The 25,940-nt window shown below is 37.3% G+C and overlaps 1 protein-coding gene and 1 long non-coding RNA gene across 2 annotated transcripts in view; one reads left to right on the plus strand and one right to left on the minus strand.

Annotated features, from left to right (window-relative positions):
• Positions 1 to 753: 753 nt before the first annotated feature.
• Positions 754 to 6,200, minus strand: LOC140003098 (uncharacterized). The gene is made up of 3 exons (XR_011811080.1): positions 6,068 to 6,200; positions 5,102 to 5,199; positions 754 to 1,815 (listed from the first exon to the last, which is right to left on the minus strand). It is a non-coding gene; the product is annotated as an uncharacterized lncRNA (long non-coding RNA).
• A 76-nt stretch (positions 6,201 to 6,276) lies between these two features.
• The window catches only part of LOC140003097 (noelin-3-like), a 48,325-nt gene continuing 28,661 nt past the window's right edge, over positions 6,277 to 25,940 (plus strand). Inside the window, exon 1 of the mRNA XM_072041903.1 lies at positions 6,277 to 6,508. Coding sequence (XP_071898004.1) covers positions 6,440 to 6,508 — 69 coding nt within the window. The 5' untranslated portion in view covers positions 6,277 to 6,439. The remainder of the gene's footprint in view (positions 6,509 to 25,940) is intronic.

Here is a 25,940-nt window from a genome sequence, read left to right on the forward strand (position 1 = left end):
AAGATACGAGCAGATACCCAGCCGACTAACATGCATGCTGCCATCTGCTGAATATGACAGCCAGGGATTTGTACTACTCTGGAAGACAAGTAGTGTAGAGCCTTCCAAGAAATATGCTACCAAACCCCTCATTCACAGCTTATTTAACAAGTCAAATAAAGACAGTCTTCTGGTTCTGAAAGAGAACTGGTAGTATCTTAGGATTTTTTGACCTACATGTTTAAAATGGAAAAGGAAACTATCTTAGAGTATTCATTAAAACTTTGGTTTTGAGCCCACAGCTTAACAGCAAGAGCTAGGGTATATTCAAAAAGCTCATGAGATTTACGGGAACACTCATGCAGTGCAGATGTTCATAAGGGGTTCATAGTTTATACACCTCACTTGTCAAGCTTCAGTGTCACCCTGATTTAAAAAGCTGTCCTCTGGCTTGACTTAAAAAAAAAAAGTAATTATGAGAAAACTTGTTACCATTTTTACAGGCTACCATTTTTTCAAGAAAAAAATTAGATATCTCTTATCACCATTTTTTTTTTTATTTCCATAATCTTTTTTCTTTTTGATTTTCAACAAAACCACATCAGATTAGAAAACTGAGTGATTTGTACCCTACTATTCCTGTAAATAATATTATACCTCAAAATGGCCCCAAACTATTTATACATAAAACTGTATGTAGGTAAAACTGTTTAAAGCTATATAGCACATATTATATTGATCCATAAAAATATACTCAGAATATATTCATTGAAATGAATAGAATCATTTAATTTGTTCCTCTGTTCCTGCTGTGAAACTGGGTAGGAGTAAAATCAAAACAAAACTAGAGCCAACAGTAAAGATGTATTTGGGGTAACACTGGATGAATGAAACAAACAAACAAACAAACAAAAAAGTAAAAGTTATGGTTTCCTAAATTTTGTATTGTAATAAGAAAACAGAAAACAAATAACACCGTACATTGTGGGACGCTGAATTTGCTGAGCTGTTCAGACAACCCAGTACATCTGTCAGTGAGCACAGCAAACACTGCCTTGAGACTTGCCTGGCACCAGTTTGCAGATGTCTTCATTCACAACAAAGTGTATCACCTGGATAACCTCACAGATGAAGAATAGTAGATACCATTTGATAACTGCCAGGAGACATATCAACTCACTTTACAGAGAGACTTGCACTAGAACCTGACAAATGTTGTACGAAGTAAACTGAAAGACCTTTTTTTAAATATTTCTCTTAATTCTTTTCCTCACATTTATCTTTAAAAAGCTGTCTTCCTTCTTAAACTGATCTCAAAAAGAACACCAATATATACCTTTCCTACATCAGTATTCAAAATCAAGCTCTACAGAAGCACCAGGGGAATGCCTGTTAAGCATCAGCTTACACAATGATTTTTTTCTAGATCAGTTACATTCTAGCATTCAGCTGGAATTAAAATATCTAATACATGTCAACTAAAAAATTATCATTAGAGTACCTTACAGTACCTGAGTTTATGTCATCAGCTATAACAAGCATCCTTGGCTATATGGGACAGAACCACAAATACTGCAATAGTACCGCAGAGAGTTCTGTACTGCTATATTCTTTTTAAAACAGAAACTGATTAAAAATCAAAGCAATGGCTTACTGTCTTACAGAAAAAAAAAAAAAAAAAATCTTAAGCTCATTTGTCTTTGTGGCAAGTCCTGTTCAAACTATTCTTTCTCCAGTCCAGCAGAAATCTCTGCACTGAAGAGATACATAGGACACTAGATGCACTGACTCTTCTTTTGGGGGAAATATAACAGGTATGAAGATAACACACATAACCTGAAAACAGATCAGAACACAAAATTCATCTGAATGTTTGCATTATAATTTATAATTATGACTGAATATTTCTTCTAAGTATGTGTGCTTTTAAATAATTATGAGCTGGTCAATACATAATACATACATACATATATATATATGATGGTAAAATCTACACAGGCAAATTTAATGATTTACAGTAGTCCAGAATTCTGTCCAGAGACCTACAATGTCTCTCTATTTCATTTAACATCTATGTACTCTTCACTAAACTCAATGAATTAGTGCTTTACTGAATCCTCTACTCACCCAAGTTTACAACACTTTAAGCAATCTGTGTCTCTAATGTTTATTACAAATGTAGTCACCTATCACAGAAGTTCAGCTTCTGCATCGATAGTAGTTTTTGTTTTCATTTTTATCTCATTTTCAGCTCTTCGAATCAAAATCTTTTCTTTAATGTGAGATGTAATAATGCTCTCCAAGGACATTTCACCTTCATTAAAGTCAACAGGGTCAGTATTTAACCCCTCTCTTCCCAATTTCCTAAATTCTTCATCCTTATCATAAACATAGAGAATGCCTCAAATTCCAATTTTGGACTACCTTCCTGAACTGGTGGAATATTCAACACCCACAAAATAATCAGTGAGAGTGTAAGATAGACAGATTTTATAAAATATTTTCTTTTCTAGAAAAACCTTTGATAGCACTGCAATTAAAACCAGCTTTCAGACATGACCTGCCATAAATAATTTTAGTAGTATCTTTCTAGGTATGTGTATATATGCCGTCTTTTATCATAGTTCCAGTCAGTACTTTTGAGCTGTCAAATTCAGATTGCAGAACTTGGAACATATTTATATATAATTCAGTACCTACCTCCAATTTATCAACTTCAGTTTCCAGTGTACCCAAGTGAACAAGTATCTGTCTTTATTCCAAGTGCTAGCAATGCTTCTTGCAATACGGTGTCAAAAAGAAGTTGTTATAACTCTAGCCACACACTGAGAATATCCTTCACTGTCTAGACAAGCTGTATTCAGCTTGCCACCATTTTGCTAATACGCCGTCATTGATGCCTGCAGGAAAGCTTTTGATATCTCTTTTTCTTCTTTCTCAAGACTGAGTATTTTACCCTGACTGCCAACTGTCTCCATACAAAGAATTCAAGAAGAAATGCCATACAGATAGAATTTGATAGGTTTTAAGGATATGAGTAAAAGCTTTGTTAGAAGGAAATGCTCAGAATGAGGTATTCCCTTGCCACTATAGGAGACACAGCAAAAACAAAACCTTCTCATATTAGCTTGAATTTTGTTTAATTTTTCAGATATGTTTTAACAAACTCAATTATTACTCAATTACAGGTAGCAATTGTCAGTAATTTTCATTAGTCTGATTGCAGTCTTTTCTGACTCAGAAATTACTTGTCAGGTTGCAGGAGGATGGACGAGTTAGTCTATTAGGTAGTTTCTTTTTCTCTGTAATGAACCATTAAAATCAAACAGAATAGAATGGGGTCTCTTTATGTCATCCTTATGTATTCTTTTAAAACACATTTTGGTGCTTTTGCATGTACCAAACAAATTAGTTTCTATAACAGGTGAAAAGTATCTGAAGAGTTCAGGAGATCTGATGTCTCACTTTTTTTCGGGGGCCTTGGGAAGCTTTTGTTTTATTTTTAACTTGTACTCTTCAATATTTTACTGATTTCATAGACAGATGTTCCAAGCAGCATGAGGAAGTGGGCAAACATAGAGCTTTTCTGAAGCTCCTCAGAAAGTTTGCATGCCATGATTAATAGTTCATACGTTTTGCCAATTTCATCTACAATAAACTAGGGGGAAAAAAAAAAAAAAAAAAAAAAGAAGGAAGGGAGGAAGGAAGGAAGGAAAAGAAGAGTGTAAAGTGATAAAGTGTAGAGGAAGAAAGAGAAGGGAAAATTAAAGAACTAGTCACTGACATATTCTAGTAAAATTCTAAATACCTTTATATCTACCTTTGTGGTTTTAGAATCTATGTGTGTTTTTTCTTTGTTTTGTTTTGTTTTTGTAAGAAATGGGCTATTTTGAAAACACCATTCACTTCATCCTTTGGAGAACTGTCAGAGTTTTGGTGTTTTGGTACTGTTACTTTACCTTTGCTTGAAGCCACATATACGCAGCTATCCCCTTGATCGGCTCTTATCCTGATTTCATAGAGAATAGAAATGGCTGAAACCAGTCTCCTTTCTGTATCTTTTTGTACTTTCTTTATAGATGGAAACTCTAAAATAGGGTATGTATCAGAGGGTATTCTCTTTCCATTGTAAATTCATAGAATTTCAATAGAAACTCATTCATAAATTCTGCAGTTTATTATTATTTTGATCCACACTTTGCAGATCTACCTTACATAGAAATTTAAGACCATATCTTTGAAAAAGACAATTATGACTGAAAGAAGTCTTCTCTAAGTCATCTTACCATAAAACATACATTTTGATTCACTCACAAAAGCAAACCTGATTATTTTTATCCTGTAAAAAATTCAGAACGCAGAAAGATAATAAATCACTGTAGGGAAAACTGGCATCCTTGATCCAATTATTATGCCACTGATATACAATCCTTTCAGATAGCATGTGGGCAGAACAGATTCTGTTACATGTATCTTTCAGCAGAACTCCTGAAGACATAAGACACCAATCTTGTAGATTTGGAAACAGGTTAGAAAACAGTGCCATTTTCATACTCATTCTAATGAGCACTTAACCAAAACACTCTCCTGGGCTTGAGAACTCACCAACATACTGTACCTAAAAACATCCTTAAATAATATTTTGCACTGCTATTTTGTTTTTTATTGTGATGTTTTTCTTCTTTCTTTAAGAATATTTTTGATCCTATTTTCTTTGTTAAGATTACACAGCACCTGAAAATCCATGACAGCATTAGCTTTTCTGTGGTAGCTGCTGAAAAAGTACAAAGGGAAAATGTAGACCCCAGAAAAGTTAACATCTAATCAAGACCAAAACCAAACCAAACCAACCAACCAACCAAAAACAACAAACACATGCCAACAGTAAAGCTGATACATTTTGCCATGCAAAACTGGAAAACTTATTTGTATCTCACAACAGAAGCGACTGGTCTGTCTTATTAGTTTCCCTGAATCAATTCCCTTCTCTCCTCTTTAATCCTAATACCAAGCCTGATACAAAAGGAGCTTCTTTTCGTTTCACTTCCTACGACCCCAACCCATAAAACCAAATCAAACCAAAACAATGGGGACGCAGACAAATAATCCTCTACCTACTTACTGTTTCTACTGCCTGCACACAGGAGCTCAGTCCCCAGTTAGCAGCTGTTTCTTCCTCTACTTTCATGGGAAGATGAAAAGGAAGCCTCCTGCAGGTTCCTAAAGAGAGAGGAATGGTGCTCCAATCACACTGTAATAGGAAAATATGGAAACTTTTCCTTTTCAATCAGCCCCAAGTAGTAAAAATGTGCCAATCCCTCAGAAAAGATGACATCTTTTCATGAGATGACATCTTTTCATCAGTTCCAAGTTTATTTCCTCTCTGTGAGTACTTAAATTACCCTCAGGTTGGTTTTGGTGAAGAGAAGGATGTCTGCTACCACTGAATACTGGAACTGCTGTATGTGTTTTAATAAAAGCTAGTAAATCTTACACCGCATCCAGGACCCGGGGCTCTTTCAAACAGAACAGCAAATACTGTTAAGTTCACAACAGCATTTAGAATTGCTGCTATAGGATAGAGCTGTGCGGAGAGAATGAAGAAATGTTTCCTGGTCATCAACTACTAGGATGAAGCGAGCAGGAAGACTCGCTTTTTCTGATGACCAGCTAGGCTTAAGTTCTCTGGCCAAATCAGATTATCAGATTAAAAAAAAAAAAAAAAAAAAAAAAGGAACTCAGTATTGTATGCATATAAAACAGGTATTTAAAATTAACGAATACCAGTAACAGTTGTAGGAGAGAAGCCCTTGAGAAAGCACGGAAGGGGACACCCCAAGGCCTCTGGGCACCCCGCTGGGGCCGCTTGGTACCGGGGCTCTGCAGCCCCTTGGGGCTCTGGCAGCCACCTCAGGCAGCCCCCGGGTGAAGCGGAGCGCGGGCTCGGGCGGCTGCTCTCCAGCTGCACCTCAGGCGTGCCCCAGCCCGTCTGAGAACCACTAACGCATGAAACCTAAGGTTATGCTGACTATGGGTCGTGAACTCGAGCGCTGTAAGGGCAACTAATTAAAGCCGTAACCCATTTTACCAGCGCTTTGTTACAGGACGGAGCCGCCACAAGCTCCTCCGCGCAGGAGCTGCCCCGCGAGGGGGCGCCTGAGGGCGGGCGGGCAGCGGACGGGCGGCAGCCATGATGTCGCATCCTTGCCACCGCCTCCCGGGCCCGAAGTTTGGCGGAGGGGCGGGCCGGGGCGGGCCGGAGGCGGGCCGGGGCAGGGCAGCGGAGCCGCTCCGGCACCACGGGCAGCGCCGTCCTCGCTCGCCCGCGGAATGAGCGGCCCCCGGGCGGCTGCCGCTGCCGCCGCCGCTTCCACTCGGGCTGCGGCGGGAGGCGCGGTGCCCGCGGGGGGAGCGGCGTGAGGCGAGGCGAGAGGCGAGGCGAGGCGGCCCCGGCGCCAGGATGCGGGCGCCCGGCAGCGTCCCCAGGCTCCTGCTGCTGTCCCTGCTGGCCGCCCTGCACCCTGCCCAGGTAGGAGCCGGCCGGGTGCCGCGGCCGACGGGGCTCGGCGGGCCGGGGCGGGGGGGATCGCGGCAGCAGGAGCGGCCCCGGGCTCCCCCGGGGCTCCCCCGGGGCAGGTGCCGAAGCCGCGGCGGTGCGGGTCTGGAGGAGGTGGCTGAGGAGCAGCACCGCGCTGCGCCGCTGAAATCGCCGCGGTGGGCTGAACCCGGCGGGCCTGCGGCGCTGCGGGAGCTCACACCTTGCCAGCCGCCTCCTGGTGCCGTGCCGCCTCCTACCCGGCAAAGTGAGGAGAGGGAGAGGATCGCGGGGCACTGCGGGCAGCCCCCCAGCAGCCCGCTCCGCTGTGCGGGTGAATGTCCCCCCCGCGGCACCGCTCGGGTGCCAGGCAGCCCCGCGAGACAGGATTTGGCTCTTCTGACAGTTTGCTTTTCCCTTTTAAATAATTGACATAGTCGTATAAAATACGCACGGAATTTCCAACAGCGTGAAAAGGGTATTCCTCCTACGAAAATATAAAGACAGAACTTAATAAGCAATTCGGTGAAAAACAGATTTACAGCTGCAGTAATCATAAGATACGGTGACAACATAAAAGGAGATGATATATGATTAATAACATTAGCTAATAATGAATTATAGCCATCTGATATTAAATAGCAGCTATTTGACAGCATCGCTATCGCTGTGTTCTGCAGAGACTCGTATCAGGCGGGGAACAGGAGTTCCTCAGCTGTGTGAGCCCGAGCACATGGCCACATCGCAATCACAGGTTTCCAGTCATTGCTCTGTCTTCTGGTACACTTAGATCTGTTGCAGGCAAAGAGGCTGCCTGAAGACAGGATAAACACAATTTGTATCACTGTCTATCCACAGAAGAGTAAAACCACTAATGAAGTGGATGACCTTCAGCTGGCAGAATTTTGCTTAGTTTAGGTGTCAGAGATATGCCCCATAACAACACTGGGAAGAAATGTTCCATCATAGGTGTCTGTTACCATCGAGCACTGAAAAGCAGGATGCACCACTGGAATGGAACTGCATAAATTATCTCTGAAACTTTGCTTCTAGTCCTTTGTGCTGTGGCACACTGTGCAGAGGGCAGAAAAATGGCCTTTTAGTCATTGCTGTGTGTGACATTTTCAGGGATATTAAAATGTTCATTGCAGGCCCTTTTAACTCCGTGAAGAGGTCATGAGCCAGAAGCTCTAAAGTCCTTAAGAATATGTAAAAACAAGAGCCCCTTAATCCAAGTCTGCTTTTTATCAGAGATAAATTGGGTTTTCAGAAATTAAAACAGGAGAACAAATGGTTATTCAGATCCTTGATTAAGATACTGCTCCACTTTAAGCATATGAAAAGGTGCCACATATAGATGACAGATGATAGTTGAGTTTTGTTGATGTATTTCTGTGAAAAATGATGTATGCAAAATGACTACAAGGTCTGTGGGTTTGGTTTTGTTTGTTTGTTTTCAGCAAATAAATACAAGTTATGATTGAAATCACTTTAAAAATGGAAGCAATCCTCAGGTATTTAGCTTACTTTATGCTAAATGGAATAACAGTGTTCTGCCCTGCAGGTTTGGAAGCAAATATATTACGTGAAATTAGTATTAGGAAACAATGAGGTGATTATTTCCTTCTTTTACAAATAATTGTGCAACATGCTCATGACTAGACACAACTTTTTAGATGCCCTTGACACACACAAATGAAAATAAATCATGACAGATGTTTCAAAGCATGCCACAGTACATTCCTATTAATGTTCTGCATAATATCTAAGTAATAAAGAAATAATTTCTGTAACTCATCTATTACTTTTAAATATTTCCAAGAAAAAAAATAAGAAAAAAAAAGCTTTGATTTAGAACTAGCTATCACTGACTTTAAAGACTGTTGTCCACAGGCACTCTTACTATGACAGGGGTTTTATGCTAAACTTACTGTGTTATCTACTCATTGTAAAGTATTTAAGTATTGCCATCTTATGATAATATATGCTAAAAATATGTATAGTTTATTCTTAAATTTCTGGCACATTAAAATTTTATTTCAATTGCAGTAACTTATTGCCCATGTTGTATTTTTATGTCTTTTTTTCTGCTAAGCTTGATGTAGAATATTGACCTGCTCTGGAAATTAGCCTTTAACAAATGGAAGACAGCTCACTAATGATTAATTTTAAATACTCTTAATGCTAATTGTAGAATATCAATTTTAAGACACTTATTAAAATGTCACATCTGTTAATTTGATTCTAATTTTGCTCTGTATTTATACTGAAAAATACAAGGAAACTATTCATTATAATGTGTTTCAGTAAAGTTTTATTTCCAGCAGGATGATTAGATATTCAGCAGGAAGCCAACTATATAAAAAGACTTGGAATATAAAATCTTTCCTTTCTCCTACATGCAAAAGCAGTATCTTGAAAGAATGATCTATTAAGTACTAGGAAATTTCTAAGAGTTACTGCTAGATGGCATCTCTGTGCTGCTTTTCTGCAAGCCTGGAGTTTTCTGAAATGACCTTCGTAGTATACAAAGTGGATTTCTTTTGTAAGTGTTATTTTGGTGGCCATCATTTGATCGCTATATCCAAATAACCACAGCAGTATAACCAAGTGAGCATTTTAGAGTAATGTAATGCTGCACCAGACAGGGAACAAGCTCAGCAGGTCTAGATGCTGTTTTTTAAGTTTGATTTTTGAAGATTTAAACAGATCTGAAAATAGGTATTTTTCAATGCAGTCAATAAAATTTATGTCTTTAATTTTTATAATGGTTGTATATCCTACACCTGGTGGGTTTCTATTCTTTGAACTTTGCCAAAAGAAGTGTTTCAAAGGAAGACTGGTGGGTCCAGTCCCAAACAGGAGCTATGTGTAGTATCATTAAGGACAGTTGCAAAAAGCATCTGTTGTCTATGTTCATTGCTTGCGATAATAGGATCTTTGGGAGCATTAACATAAAAAAAAAAAAAAAAAGCAAATTTGAAAAGTTAACTGTTTTTGAGTGCATTCGTACCTTCTGCAGTTTGATCTTTGGAACAGCCATGTTTCTAGATTTCAAAAATCCACAATTTTCACACATCAGCAGACTACGCAACTAGCTGCTAAAATCCTTCTTTTTCCCAGAGACCAACAGAACTTGTTTGTAGGAAGAGTGCATTACTTTAACACTGCTTCAGAGTATAATTTAATTCATCTCTACTGTGAGAGTGTATAACAAGGATATTATGTACAAACAAGGGTTACCGTAATACACAATTTTTGTTGGAAATACTGAGTCATAGTACTATAATACAGCACAAAATTGTGTGGAAATCTCATTATCTTTTTGGAAATTAATTGACACTGTTTTCCACAGTATTAGTCATTAGTCAATATGAAAATCGTATAGAATTATTTAACCTACAGGATTTAAGAATGCTCTAAATAAAGAATTGCTGAATATATATGGTCAACTCTTGCCTTAACATTTCTGAGCAATGTGATTCAAAACCCAGTGAAGAGCAGTCCAGAGCTGTCTGTGTCCCGTGTCTTCTCCCAGATACGTTACTCTCAGTCCAGTAACTTCAGTCAATGGGTAACAGTTTGCAGAAATGCAGTTTAATAGCTGTCGAAACAACACCCAGCTATAACTCTAAAAATGTGTTTCTAGTTGCCTACAGATTGAGCAATTATAAATTTCCAGTTCAAATCCTTGCAATTCGTAAGAGACCTATTAAGAAATGAACAGGAAATCCTCAGAGAAGCCCCAGTTTACTTTGGGCACTGAAATACCCTTTTTCAATACTTTAGTATGACACAAATGCTTCAGGGCATCACTTCAGCGTTCTTACTGGATCTTCACTGAAAACCAAGTAAAATTTAAAAATCCTTGTGTAAATCTTTGCAGCAATAGTATTTTGAAGACCATCTTTCACCAAAACGTCAATCTATTGTACTGCTTCACTTCACAGGGCAGTAGATTTCTTGTCTAAGATGAAATTGAGAGAAGTGAGGACTTTGTATGCCTGGGTATAAATACAGAACTCTTTCCACAAAGGAGAATGCCAGCATGCAGGAACACACAGATAGCTTTACAGATAGAAAAACATTCAAGAGTTAGATGTTTTTATGTACTTCAAGAATGCCCAAAGAAGATCAAAGAGCTTATGTTGTACTTGTTTAGCATAATGAGGTCATGTGTACTACTTTCCACATGGTCAGCTAATAAATGTGCACTTGGTGCACCTGCAGAACAGAACAATTTGCTGTTCACCTGATCGATCTGACCGTCATTTTTCAAAAAAATCTTTTTCAAAATATGACAGCTCCGAATCTGCCTCCTTCAGCTTTTTTTTACTGACTTTTTATTTTTCTAAGAGGTAACGATCTTAATGTGTTCACAAGGGGATCTCTTAAGAACCCTTGAAGTGCACAACATCAATCTTCATATACTTAGTCTTGGCATTAATGATGTTTTTGGTGAGTTTGCTAAGAAGAAAAAATGGATGATAAATATCTTAGCCATTCCTTTATTCAGTCAACTGGGAATTTTTCCTAATACTAGAAAGAAATACGTTTTCTAGAGGACATAACTCCTCTTACTTCAGTACTAAATTATCTTTACCAGCCATTCAGAAAGTCGATTCTTCTGTTCATCATATTTGCTCTGGGACACACTGCCTATTAACTGCAAAGAATGGCACATCTTACCCAAGAAGTAAGAATATTAGTAAAACAAAAGTGCAAAGGTGTACAACTTTGCGGAGAACTCTTATTCAGAAATTGATAAAAAGTTGCAACTTTAACAATTCTGATTATGACACATTATTTATCTGAAGGACACTGATCCACCACTGATGGCCACTTTATACCTTTCACAGGCTGAGATAAAATTAATTCAAAATGAAGGAATTCAGCATGACAAGTTAAGGGAGCATTTGCCTCTGGGAATTTAAAATTCACATTACAATGTCTGGGTGATGGTGAAGCCTAGGACAATTCTTAGATTGTTTCTTAAAGTTGAGCACAGTGTTGAGAGATGTATCTCAGAAAAAAAGGAGTGAACTCAGATGTTACCTGTTATGTCGGAGCATAGAGAAATCAGAGACACTTCACTCCGAGCATGGACTGCAGCTTCAGTTATTTTCATTAAGTGGTTCCAATCTTAAAGGTAATTGCACTCCTATCAGCAGCATAATTTATCAGAACACTTGAAACTATTTCCAAAATGTTACTGTTTTTAGTGTCTTTGTTTTATTCCTGTCATTAAAGGTGTTTAAGGTCTAACCTTGGTTTATCTGAAATTAGAGAATTCATGTCTCTGCCTGAAAGGACACCAGAATACTAAATTATAAGGCCCTTTGTTACTGTGTCCTGCTTTTATTACTCACTTCTCAGTATTTTTAAACTTGTTTTGTGGCAAACTGGACTACTGGCCAGCAGATAACTTGTTTAATATGCAAATAAAAGAGGCATGTAACCTTGTTTACAGTAACACAGATTATTTTATCCCTGTTGGGAGCAGTTCTAAAAGATTTTTTATTAACAGGGAAATACCGTGTGTTGTGTGTACCGGACAAAGGAAATCGTTACCATTTGTCTAGCTAGCTCTGTGTAGACTAAAACTAAATGACCCGTGGCCTTCATTTTTACTGACCACCTTCTAGAAATAGTTTCCTAATATTTTTTCTCACAATACGAGTGATTCATATTAATGAACTCAACATACCACGCAACTTCCATACTTAGAGGAGGTGACAGTGAACACAAAATGTTGGTGGTATAAGCAGTTAACATTAAGGACAGAACTCTGTTAATGATGTATAGGGTATAGGTATATAGGGTATACCCAGCAATTTGATTCCTTGAAGTTTCATTGTGGTATCACACGTACTATATGCTTTTCCATACCATCCTATACCCTCTTCAATTTCATGACAGAAGCTGACCTATCACAAAAGCAAAAGAAACAGCCAGGCATATTTGTCATAACTCACTAAACAATCATAACTTGGAACTTCAGTTATAGCCAAAAGGAGGCTGCATAGGAAATACCAGGCCTGCAGGTAGGAATTTTGTAAACTCTTACCTAGCTGCTTCTGTATGCACTTTATGTACTTTTTTTTTTCCCCACAGAAAATAAAAATGTAATATGAAATTATTCACAAAACATCCAGTATTTATTAAAACTTCTTCCTCAAGAAAAAAAATAAAATAATTTTAATATTCTGACCCCCTTCTGAGCCTTTCTCACTTAAATTAAACCACTTCAAGCAGCCCCAAATAACACAAATGTAATTTTTTCATCCTTCAGTTCCTTCAAGAACAAAGTCATCTGCCTGCTGCACTGCCATCTAAACAAACAAATCCTTGCAACTGTGGAATGCAGATTTAATCTTTTTATTCCTTCTATTTATTATTTCACTGAAAAACGTATGTTCATCAGCAGAACAATAGCTTAAGCAAATGCTGGAAGCAAGTAACCCACTTCACTCCTGTGGTTTGGGGAAATACTGTTAACATCCTCCTGCAGCTGTTAAGTAACTCATAAGGGAAGGGGAACAGGTAGAACAAGTGGAAAAGATTCTGTTCAGAGGACTGCATCTTCGTGAGCTCTACAATTAAGTGCCTATCACTACATTGTAAATAATGTTAAACTATTGGTGCATGTTATTAAAAAATGCAGTTTAAAGATATTTTAATGAACCCATTGCTTCTTTGTTTGTTTGTTTGTTTGTTTAGAACTCTTGCTTTAGGAAAATACTATAAAATGTGTTTCAGTGTATTGCTTTCAAGGTGATAACTAAGCATTTAAATCATTTTCCACATCCGAAATTGTAAATGCTATTTGAGTTTGGCCATTAGTCTTAAAATTGGTTTTATAGATATACAAACTTCAATGTATTTAGAATATATTACTACATCATTATTTACTCAAATTAAACTGTTCTGTGCAAGTCCTAGCCTCAGTACTGCAATTATTTTTTTCTTATTCATTTTTTCATATAGCCTTTTACACAGTATTCTAACAAATCCACCTTCTAATAAGATTCTGAGCATTTTCAATATACGGTATTGAGACTTCTCCAAGAAAATATGAAGTAAACAGTGTAGCTGTAACACCAAGATACTTTACCAAGAAACAAACAATACATGGAGTACAGACTGCGATTCCAACAACTGCATTAGCTTTCTCAGATTAGATGTAATTTTGTAGTGAAACTTACCTGCTTTTCAATGTGAGCTATCAGTAATTTGCTTTCATTTTTGGCTGCTCTGGGTCTAAGTGAACCAGAGCTGAAGTGAACCCCCTGAACTGAATAGGCATTTCATCGTTCTGATTTTGTAGAGGTAAAGACAGCCCATTAGTTGTAGCTTAGTGGCAGATCATTATTTTCAAATTATCTATTGTTAACATCATTGAATCCAAGTTCTTAAGAGCTGAAGTTCCCCAGCAACACCACACTGCAAATTGCCCCAGGCCCAGCATCACCTCCTGACCCATCCCTGTTCCACCTCTGCTTCACCAAACTCATTAGACCTTTCACTGTCCATTTTAAGGCACTAAATCTACACAGCACTGCCCTTTTTAGAAGGGAGATATGGTCTTCTTTTTCACTATTCTGCACTATTCTCAACTTTTTAATAATTCTAAAGATACACAGGATCGTACTTATGACATTCATTCTGTTTGCATGGTCATAAAATTTCCAGAGGCTATGGCATGTGAGCTTGGCAGAAAAATTACAAAGAAATTGTCTTAAAGGCAAGATCTCTCTTACATATCATAATTTACTAAGCCATGTAATGCTGGAGGGTGTTTTTTTCCTTTTTTTTTTTTGTTTTGTTCTTTGCTTTTCTTCTTTTCTTGCATATTAGCAAGAGCTGGCTAATTCTTCAACCTTGCCACTGCAAGAGTACATATATAGTACTTGTACTAAACATGACCACAGATCCTGCTGTCCTCTAGTTTTTACAGTAAAGGTCCTTTCAGCTCTGTGCCCTGAAGGTAAGTATCTTAACTTTTGAGTGTGATATGAATTATCATATAGATGATGGTATGAAAAATTCAGGTGACTGGTTTGCCTTTATAATGAGATTTCAGATCAATATTATTTGCTGTCATCGCAGGTATTTATGCCTGAGATGCATATCAGGCAGAGTAACGAACAAGATCCTTCCCAAGCATAAAGTAGGGAACTTTTCATATCTAATAGGTAATTCAGATCAGGAGAAATCAACAACCAATTAAGTCTGGTATCCTATTACAAAAGTCACATAAGCTCAGACATGACAAAAAGCTTCAACTAAATTAATAAAGAAAAAAATGTTATTAAGTAATAATCACATTAGTCTATCATTAAGATTACTGCAGAAATGAATGGCAAAAAAAAAAAAAAAAAGTCAACAAAATCAGAACTGCTAAGCTTTGACATTCCTGGAGAACTGTGACCTTGTGCATTATTTACAACACTCCCTGCACAAATAGTCCTCAAACTGACAACAAATGGAGAGCTTGTTGGAAACACCTTATTCGGAGAAAAGATTTCTGCAAAATAGAGTTGAGTCTGACACCTCAGCTTAGCCAAGGAATTATTTTAAAATATAAGTTTCATTGTTCAAAGAATGTTCAAAATTGTGGTTGTTGGCTTCTAGGTAAAATTACATGTCCTATGGAATCAGCATCATTCGACATACTTTTCTTTTGAATTACCCTTCCTAATACACACATTGATTTACTTTTTAAATCAGTGTCTATTATTCAGATACACAAAAAACCTTGTTCAAAGTGTCAGTTACAACGTTATATTCACTTTATTCAGTTTGGGCATCGTTGCTATTCTGGTAACTGATTTATATTGAACAGCAGTTACTCAACGTGCTTTCAGACCAGTAACTTTGCTTTTGTGGGTGTCACCGGGAAATAGTTCGTGGAATTCTGCACCGGGCAAAAAGAAACCCCTGCAGAAGTCTCTGATACAACCACTGTACAAGAAGCGACTAGGCAATAGTGAGAGCCTTGAAATTTTGGGGGAAATGAAAGAAGGATCTTGATGTAATACTGGCAGTAGCTGTAGTATTCGGATTTGCTAAGCTTTAGATTTGACAAGTCAGAAAGCTACGCTAATGGTAAGGTTCACCTCTGTTGTGTATACAGAAGAAAAAAATTACCAGATGCTACTGGTATTCAGATTATATCCACAGGTGACTGTCAAAAATAGAATAAATTGCTCTTGCTTATAGCTCTCTTCCATTTAGAAATGAGATTTATTTAGGAGTATGCAGTTGAAGCTATATCTCTATATGTTTATTTCTAAACAATTTTGAATGATTCATTCAACTTTGAAAACTCCCTTTTTTTACTAACATTCCTATAAAATCTTGAGCTAAAAAAAAGATCTTAGATTTCTTACTGAACATTCTGACTCATTCAATAGAAGATAATTCTGACACACACCAGAAGTAGGAAATCAGTATTAAGACTTGGAATCCATCTCCTGGCTAGTATCTGAGGGATAAACCCTGTTCCTTTTTAATACCCACGGGTATGATGTTTAACATGCCTTTCAGCAGCTACACTTTAAATTCAATCTGGTGCTCCATCAAAAAAATATTTCCTTTTTATTTGTGAGGGTGATCAAATACTGGAACAGGCTGTCCAGGAAGGCTGTGGAGTCACCATCCTTGAAGATGTCCATCCTGACTGGACAGAGCCCTGAGCAACCTGCTCTAGCTGACCATGTTCCTATGAGAGGCTGGATGCTGCAGAAATGAAGACATAAGGTTAAGCAGGTTAAGTTACTGAGTTCATCTCCATACAGTGGAAATGAACAACCAGTTAATGTTTTCTCAAATGCTTCCACAAATCGGTTTCCAAATGAATGTAACAATAGTGGTAGATAATAAAAAATAAAAATAAATTAAAATTTAATAATAATAATAATAATAATAATAATAATAATAATAATAATAATAATAATAATAATAATAAATAAGATAAAATCCTGATATGACCTAACTGCCCAATTCTTCTGTTAAATAGAAACAGTCATGTTTTTTCTCTTTGGGGATTTTCCTGAAGCACATGCAATTAAGTATTGTCTAATGCTTACTTTCTCCTTCTCATTAGTATTCTTGGACATAAAACATTTGCACTGTGTGATTTGACTGTTTTAATTGACCCTAACTCTTAAGCACTAATGTTATCTTTTCACTTGCTAATTATTTTCGCTCTCTCCAGAAATTAGTCTCTTAGGCAATATTTTTCTTGTTAAAATATCATTGTTTTCTTATCCACTGTCGTGTATTTCAGTTCAGGTTCTGAAGACTTGCCATATCATCTCATCTTTGGTTTCCCAAACATTCATAGTTTTTAGGAATATAAACTACTACTACAAGTGATATCCTTCTTTTCTATCTTTTTTTTTTCTTCTTCTTCTGTGCAAAATATGCTATTATTAGTTAATTTCATACCAAAGCCCTTAGTTTTCTCCTTTCTTCACCTTTCAGAATGCTGTTATACTCCTTGTTTGCAATCGGGATGTTTTCTGACCAGCTGTGTTCCTTATAAGCCCTTTTAGCTGCTAAGCATTTGCTTCTGCTATATTCAGTTGCCTTCAAAGAATGGCCTCATTTTCTAGGAATCTTTTTGATCTTTTTCAGTTTTAGGAGACCCCTAAGCATTTTGTTTTGACAAATTCCTCCAGTTGTCTCCAAGTCACTTAATGTGCTTAATTTATTTAATAAATTTATTTTAATAAAAATTAAAACCAAATCTTCTGAGCTACATGTAAGTGCAGCTAAGAAAGACATCCCAAGATGTCAAGAATTCATGTTGATTCTGGTTCATGCACCATACTTGTCTAATTTTACTTAAAAAGGACAAAACAGACTGATCTGATAACTTGTTCCTTGGACTGGAAGGACATTCAGCTATCCTTGCAAGGGCATGTATCCAAACTCTGAAACTGTTACTCCAATTAATATCAGTTAAACTAAAATGTCTCATGACAGGCGGGGTATCGCTGCCCCCAATATATATATTTGTTGCTGTGAGGAGGCCATGCTTTAACACAAGCCTGCTTAAAATAGCAGTGACCGTAGGAGGAGGAACTTATGATCAGCATACCTACCACCACCCGTTTAAACACGAGCTTAACAAATGTCTTAAATAATCTCCTTGATTATTTTAAATAGTGCTTAGGGTTCCACCAAAGGATTGACTTGCTCATTGATCAGTCAGAGACGACCTGGCCTGTGAGCAGTGAGACATCTTTGCAGCTCCCCTCAGGTTTGTCACCCACTGAAACCAAGGTCCAAGGGCAGCCTGATGAAATGCCCGTAACTGGTCCAATGTGGCATTGTAGCCATAGCACATACCCAAGGCTCACAGCTTGCAAGCACTCTCAAAAACCCAAGCTTAGGAAGTCAGTTTAGCAGAAAAATGCATTCAAACACTTCTTTGCTACTTCAGTTGTCACATGGCACATAGAAATTTTTTCTTCTGAAGCATGTTGTTGGAACAATGCCTGCATTATAAATGCCAAATATATGAGATATCTGACTATCCTATAGGGCAGACTACAAGATCAATCTTAAATAGCAGGCTGTGATGCAGTGATAGCTGGTGATGGGAAGAAGGATGGCAGGTATAAGTTAGCACACTGTTCTGAACAGTGGGCACACTGTGAAAAAGGCACTAAGTACACTGAACAGTGGAAAGAATAGTCCTGCCAAATGACATAGTGTGAGATTAAAGTAAATAATTCTGCTGGAAACACTGAAATTTTAAGTATCTGAAAAAACGTATCTTCAGGACTGTTTTGTCTTTCATAAAGGTACTCATCTATTAATAAAAGAGCATATTAAAAATAGGTCTATACAGTACCAAAGTAAATTGGAACTGGGATTTATTTAATTTAAAAATACGTTACTGTTTGGCCAGCAAATAGCCACAGTAGCAAAGCTAGGTTCACTTCTCACTTCCAGATCAATCAATCCTGAGTTAGAATATGTTACTGTGTCTATTACTAGTCAGCCAGCCCATGCCCATCAAAGATGATCTCCTACTGGACGAGCACATCAGTGCAAGATGCCTATAAAAGAAAATGAGGATGAACAAGATGAAGTGATTCAATGTTTTCCTTTCCTAATGCAGTGTCCACAGTAGATAGGAAGAAAACCAGAAATAAAATCTTCCACAAATACTCATTCCAGTTTTAAACAAGCATAGCTTAAAAATATTTGTGCTCCTTTTTTAGCAAGCAAAATTAATGACAGAGGAGAACGTTATGTGAATATTGTAAAATATTTTTGACAACGAGTTTATAATTTGTACTTGCATATGTACAGTTTTGCCTGCTCATTAAAGAAATATCAATACATTTTATGGCTTATCAACCCAGAGTAACTCAAACTTTAGTATTCAGATTTGTGAATTATTCATAGAAGCTACACATCAGGAACTATTTATGGAAATGTTGCTGAAAATAGTACTCTATGTTTAGACTGACTCTAGTTAAAAAGGAAGCTAATTTTGTTAAATTGTTTAGATCACAGTATCTTTATATTTATTTTGAGTATATAGTGCAGTCTATTTTTAACTCTGCTGGCAGTGTGTTTCTCAGCACTTCTTAGAAGCCTATGATACAACAACACTTCTACTACTGCAATTTTTATTTCCCAGTTATTCATACTCAGGTATTGAGTATAAATACTCAATATTCCCTACTACTGTTTGTAGCAGAACCACCCAAAGTTTATGTGGAAACAATTACCTCTCTCTCATTCCACTATCTAACGTTTCAAAATCAGAACCTGTAAGTATCACTTAAGTAACACTTACAAAGCAATATCTGTTTTTACTCACTGCTGGGAAGGGAAATGTATTCTCCTAAAGTTCTTGCTAAAAAGTATTTCCATACCATTATGGAAGACAGCAGAGAAAATAGGCAAGGGGTCTCTGACTCATTGCGTAGACTCAAGGATAAAAAGGGATAGAAAAGGTACAGTCACTGAAACCTTGCAGGAAAATATCAAGTACTATTCAGTGGCAGGGAAGAGTGAACGAGTAAGGGGTAACTGCTTTTTCTTCAAAATATATCTGAGAAGTGTGTCAAAAAACAAACAAAGCAAGGAACAAGCTACAATCTATTTGAAATAGAATCTTACACAGTATGATTTACAGCTGCTCCCAAGTTTTTATCATTCTCTTTAGCCATCACTTTAAAGTACCTTGCAACAAGGAAAAAAATGTTCTTTCCTGCTACTTTTCTACTTTCATGCCACAATAGACTTTGAAGTCATTTATTCAAACCTTTAAATAATGTGCACAATTACATAAATACGTTTACAAGGATAAGTGGAAATAATTAGCTGCTTAAATTTATTTTTTTTTCACTTTTATTTGCTTATTTTTTTCTTCTGTAATTATATAGATCTTTGAAAGAAGTGTCTATACGGATAGATAGCTGGATATTCATGAACAGAAGGAAAAAAGTCTCATTAGGTGTTGTCATAAATGAAAACACTACTTTAAGATGAAATGGCATTTTCTTTGCTGCTACCAAGACATGAAATAGCATTTCTAAGTCTTAGTATTCTCTCACATTGCACTGACTTAAGCAAACATTAAGGTAATACCTTAATACCACCAATATTTACAAAATATATATAATATATATATATATAATTTTTTTATATATATATAATTTAATATTAATATTAATATTAATATTAATATTTAATATATATAATTTATATATATATAATATATATATATATAAAATTCTTACTTATTTTATATCTTACTCATTTTGTTTATTTCAAGACCATTTTTCTATTAGATTTTCACTAAAATATGTATACATACAATTTCAAAGTTGTGAGCTTCAGTACTCGCAGAAAAGCAAGAAGGCAACTTCTATGTTTTCTCATCCATCTAGGAAACAAATACCATACCATGGACTTACTATATAACATATATTTATGTATTATTATTATATGTAATATTATTATATAACTATTATATGGGATATGTAAGTGAATATATAATTATGAATGGATACGGTGTGTAGATTTGTCTTGAACTCAATCTTTAAGCTAAAAGAACTTGAACCAAATCTTTAATCATGTTCCTGGGAGATGCTAACCCATCCTCTTCTGTGTCTGTCCAATTTTTTTTTCCTCCTGAGGAAATCCTACAGTAGGCAGAATAAACTACAGATAACTTCCATATGAGAAAGTGTAAAGAAGACTGCTATTTTGGGATCCATGGGGGATGCATATAGCACAATTTCAAAGTCATAAGTTTCCTTATGCTGTAGCTACAAAAGGCGTGCGTTGGAGTTAAGTTAGTCTGAGGTACAGTTGAAAAGCATTAGAACACCTAGGCCAATGTTTCTGCTTGAGGATCGATAGTTGCAAACAGTATCTGCACTGCAGCAGGCAAATAGAGGCAAAGACCAGGGATTGACTTATGACCACAGAACATCAGACAGGCATCTGATTCTAAAAGTTCTGTTTACCCAAGGGAGGCAAAGGCCTGAGCTGTTTTACAGCTTTTATTTATTTATGCTGGAAAGTTATAAAGACATTGTATCAGAAAAATACAATCACACTGCACTCCAAAGCAAGTCCTTGGGGGAAAGAATGATTTTATTTTCCTATTTCAGAGCTCTTTTTCTTTTAGTGCCTGAAAAAATAAAACTTTTTGAAAGTTTCTCAAACTTCAGATTGCTTAGTTACTTTTGCTCTGGGATTTCTGAAGATTCAAAAGGGGGACTGACGGGGAAGCCCTCTTACACTGAGAACTGTAAAAGCCAACATATGAGTGCTGCAGGAAAGGGAGAATGGAAATTAATTCCTTCATTAACACCAGATGAAGTGACTGTGCCCAAAGGGAAGAAGCCAGGCACAGCAGATCAATGCAGACAGCATACTGCTTGAATCATTCTGTGACTTTGGATATTTCCAAGAACAGACCAGAATTTTACTAAGGATGCCAGAAGCTGTAACCCTTCTGATAAGCCCTTTTGCTTTGGCCGTTCAGGTTGTATGTGGTACAAGAGAATAACATAAAATCATCTTCTCTTCTCTCCGGCCTCTGCTTCTAGCTGGAAGGTGCTCCAGCCCAAAAGCCCTGTTAGCAGTCAGGCAGGCAGAATTGTACCAGTTGAGGGTCTGACCCTAACCAACCTCTGCCATAATTTTGTGGTGCTACCAAGTCCTAAGGTGATCCTGCCATCCCCAAGCCAGTAATTACTGGTTATACGTGGAATGACACCTACCCATCACTAAAAAGCTCAGGGAATGGTACAGAATCAGGCCACCATTTAACCTCCCAGCCCACATTCCCTTCTCCTCAGTAAAGTAATACTACACTGAAATAAAACGATGTTCTGGGAGGCATTTCTGTCACCCATTCTAGCACTAAAGAGCAGTCTGACTGTTTCATGTGCGGCAAAATTCTTGATCATCTTTTCTCTTCTGCTTGAAAGATTTTTAACAAAGAAAACAATGCTACCATTTGTGACAAACAGTTGTCCATTATTACAGGTTGCTCTGAGCTGACCAGACATGTATAAAGATTTTCTTCCCCTAGACAGTAAACAGAATTGTTATGCTTTGGAAGGGATAAATCACCCAGAGTGTTTTCATTCTGTGTATCTGGTGAGCCAACAAGCAAAAGCAATGTCCAAGAGAACAAAATTCTAACATCCCATAAACGGGTGTGTAAACAAGGCAGTATTCTGATGACAGCTCTCAGGTTTGCTCCCAAATAGCTAAAGACACAGCAGGGCTCTGTTTTTAAAGACAGATGAACTTACATAATCTGCATTCATTTAATACTCAGAGGCACCACTGATGATCACCTTAAGGTAAGCTCAGAGTTGTGTTTCATACACAGAAAAGCCTACAATGCTAGGCTCGTTGATACTGAAGATTTTGCTCTTCCTTTTTTCCTGTCAGTTATCATGCAGGCACTGTTTCCCTATCTGCTAACACTAGGACTGAAAATCCATGAAATACAAATATGGTGGTTTTGAATCTCAATTTTCAAAGACTATTTGGAGAACAGTGCAATAGCAGGATGAGAAAAATGGAATGGGATCTTTTGTCTCTCTACACAGTGACAGGCAACACCATTTCTCCTACCAGGCACACTTGCAGTCAAGAAAGTACATTTAGTGAGAGACAATATGGAGCAAAATCCTCAATCCTTAACTGAATAAGAGTTTAGAGATTTAGCTCTCCATAACAATTGTTTCACATTATTAATATCTGACTGCCTTTACCACATTTAATAAGGTAATGGTGTCATTAGTGACTAGTATTTGCATAATTTAGAAACAAAGCGCATTTAGGTGATGTCTCACACATGCCCATATATTCTTCATACACTATGAAGTAGTGTATAGACATGCTGAGAGTCACACAGAGCATACATTTTTATCATGTTTAGGGCACTCCTTCTATCCCAAACCTACAGCTTATGGGCTAGATTTCATCACAGGAGTACTCCAGTACAACCAACAAACTTGACATTTAGTTCTATCACTATTGCAGTCACTCCCATGCTTCAGGAATTTAACTGTAGCTCCATCCCCATGACAAGAACACATTGTCACAATGTTCATGTCATATTGGAGGCTTTTAGAACTGCTTTTTTTTGGGGGGGGAAGGGCGGAGGGGGGGGGGTTGGCTGGACTGACCATTTTGAAATACTATGACATCCTTAGGTTAAAGTTGATATTTAAATTAAAATTATTGTTACTACCAAAGAGAAATTAAGGAGTAATTTGTAAGTGAAAGTCAATGAAATGGTAAGAGTTCAGTCCAACTTATTCTGGACTTAAATGCTTAATGTCTTTCTGTGAATTAAAATTTCGCTGAACAAAGAACCTGAGATTGGATAACCTACAAGTAACCCATATGCGGTAGCTCTGTGGAGTCCCTTTGAGGAAATCCCATGGTACTGGGGAGGTTGGCTCATTAACTGGGCTGCTGGGCCAGCTTCCACCTCCCTGGAGTTCCCACAGCATGCCTATCATGAAATCCTACTGTAAAATTAGTCTGCTCTTTACTGACTGAACCTGAGAAGTTGAAAGTGCAGTAGAATTATTTTCCAAGTGGCACAAATTGATCCCTTATCCTTAATGAAATTTGTGTTCCAAACCCTTCAAGCTTTTCTAGTGTGTAGGGCACAATTCATTTCCGGATGATCTAAGAGCACTCTTCCTGTCATTATAAGATTAAGCCTTTGGAAACTATATAGGTCATCTATATCTAAATTACACTGTCAGGATGCAGTTCTTAATGAGCATTACGTTGTTTTACTATTACATGAACAGCACAAAGAAATAATTGTTTCCCCCTTTCCTTTCAATGGCATTAATTATAGCTATTAGTGATAAGAAAATTTATTATTCTTGTCACACTGGCTCATCTGCAAGGGCAGGTATCTTGGGGAGAGAAAAGGCAAAGCTATATCTGTTCTTGAATCCCTCCCTGCTCTGTAATTCTGTATAGCTCTCTGTGGGAAGAACAGGACTCATTCTTCCTTATTTCCTTCAGCAGGCACATAGCTGATTTCATAATATAAGGCTGAGTTTTTAATGCTTGCAGTGTTTAACAAAATAAGGAAGAGAATACTGTTTGATTTCAGATGAGAGTTTTCAGGAATATATATTCCTTTATCAACTGGAGGAAGGAGGGAATCATCCAGAGCTGCTTGGATTTGAGTGTTTCTTCCTGTTTCTATTCTTACTCCATCTCTGACAACTAAAGGAGTAATGTGGAAAAAATATTTGTAAAGGGAAACAGGAGGAATCCTTCCTTTGTTCACTCTGACACTTCTTTGGCATTTATTTTATCTCAGTTTGGCAAAATCACAATGCAGCTGTTTAGAAGTGTTATTTAGTCCATTATGAGCTCTGCATGAAGTATTTTTAGAATTGATTTTGTTGAGCCTTCTCTGTTTTAGTAGTTATTTCTAATTCATATGAGTTACATGAATCTGAGAGCTCCATTAACCTTCATTATGCCATCTCTGCAGCTCATAGCCTGAGCACACATGCAAACACAAAGAAAAGATGAACACAAACCAGAAAGTCTTAAAGGGATAAAAATGTAACAACTGGTTTGACGAGAAGCTAAGAGGCATGGCTAACTTACATATACTAAGATAACACAGTCTTTCTATTTGACTTTTTCAGGTACATTTTCTCTTAAACTCTGAGCCCTGCATCATCCTAGAAATACAACTGAACTGAATTATCTTTGAGTGCTTTATGCTGACAGAGGCTGTCATAAGACCTTTTTCCTTAAATTGGAAATGAGCAAATCTGCCTCAAACTAACAAAGACTTCAGGCCATGCAGATCTTTCCTTTTGCTCTGAAGTCTCTGAAATCACCTGATGGAATTTATCATCTACGAGTTACAGAGTTGTCACTTGCAACTTGTAACTATGCACTGGGGTATGTGATGGAATGTGCCACTGGGAATGAGCAGATCTAAAAGCTGGTGCTATGGAAGAGAGAGGAAAAACAGTCATGCAGTCAGTGCTGTAAATTGTGTGTGGCCTGAAGTTCACAAACTTTATTCTGAACACACAGCTGGCACACCCTGTGCTCCCTTTAGGCTTTAAGTTACTTCCAGTTCATTATTTTCTTCATTAGTGTTGCCTGAATTATAAAAGAAGATATACCATATTTATAGTTATACTTTATCCTATGACTCTATTTTAAATACAGTAGTGACTCTCCATTTGTTTCCCACAACAGTTTCTTAGAGCACTTATATTTCAATTGATATGAAGCTACTTGTATTAAAACAACCTCAGCCACTCTCACAGATGCATCCTCCCTCTTACGGCACCGTGGAAGGTCTAGGGCAAGAAGCTGGGGTGTTGCTGCCCTCTGGAAGTGCTCTTCTCACCTGCACAGCACAGGAAACACATGTGCCTGGAAAGGTCTACCTCAGTGCTTCTGTTTCACTAAACACAAGTACACATCTTTGAAACCAATGTTATTTGATCATGTGACATTGAAATACCAATATATTGAGTGATGATAATAATGTCCTATATTTTTAGAAATTCATATTGTGTTTTACAAAATGCTTTAGGAAGTTCCATACACAGTTTCCTCAATTCTAAGTATTCTTTTCAGTTCCTGTGAGTAACCCATAATTTATGTTTATGAGCAGAGGCAGAATTTGTATTTCACATTCTGGAGCATATTCTGTTAATTAGAAGATATCAAAGACTGTATCACAAGCAGGGAAAAAAAAAAAAAAAAGCAATAATAGTCATGGCTCTGTATGGTGAAATAAGAGGTTTTCTGCCATAATTTGATTCTTGAAATACAGTCAACTTGTAGCAGGAAACTCTCCCCAGTTTTTCGTAGGAGTGAAAGAGGTTTCACTGGGTACTGGTTGTAGGAAATG

The sequence above is a fragment of the Anas platyrhynchos genome, chromosome 8 (assembly GCF_047663525.1).
Source record: "Anas platyrhynchos isolate ZD024472 breed Pekin duck chromosome 8, IASCAAS_PekinDuck_T2T, whole genome shotgun sequence".
In the NCBI taxonomy this organism is placed as follows: domain Eukaryota; kingdom Metazoa; phylum Chordata; class Aves; order Anseriformes; family Anatidae; genus Anas; species Anas platyrhynchos.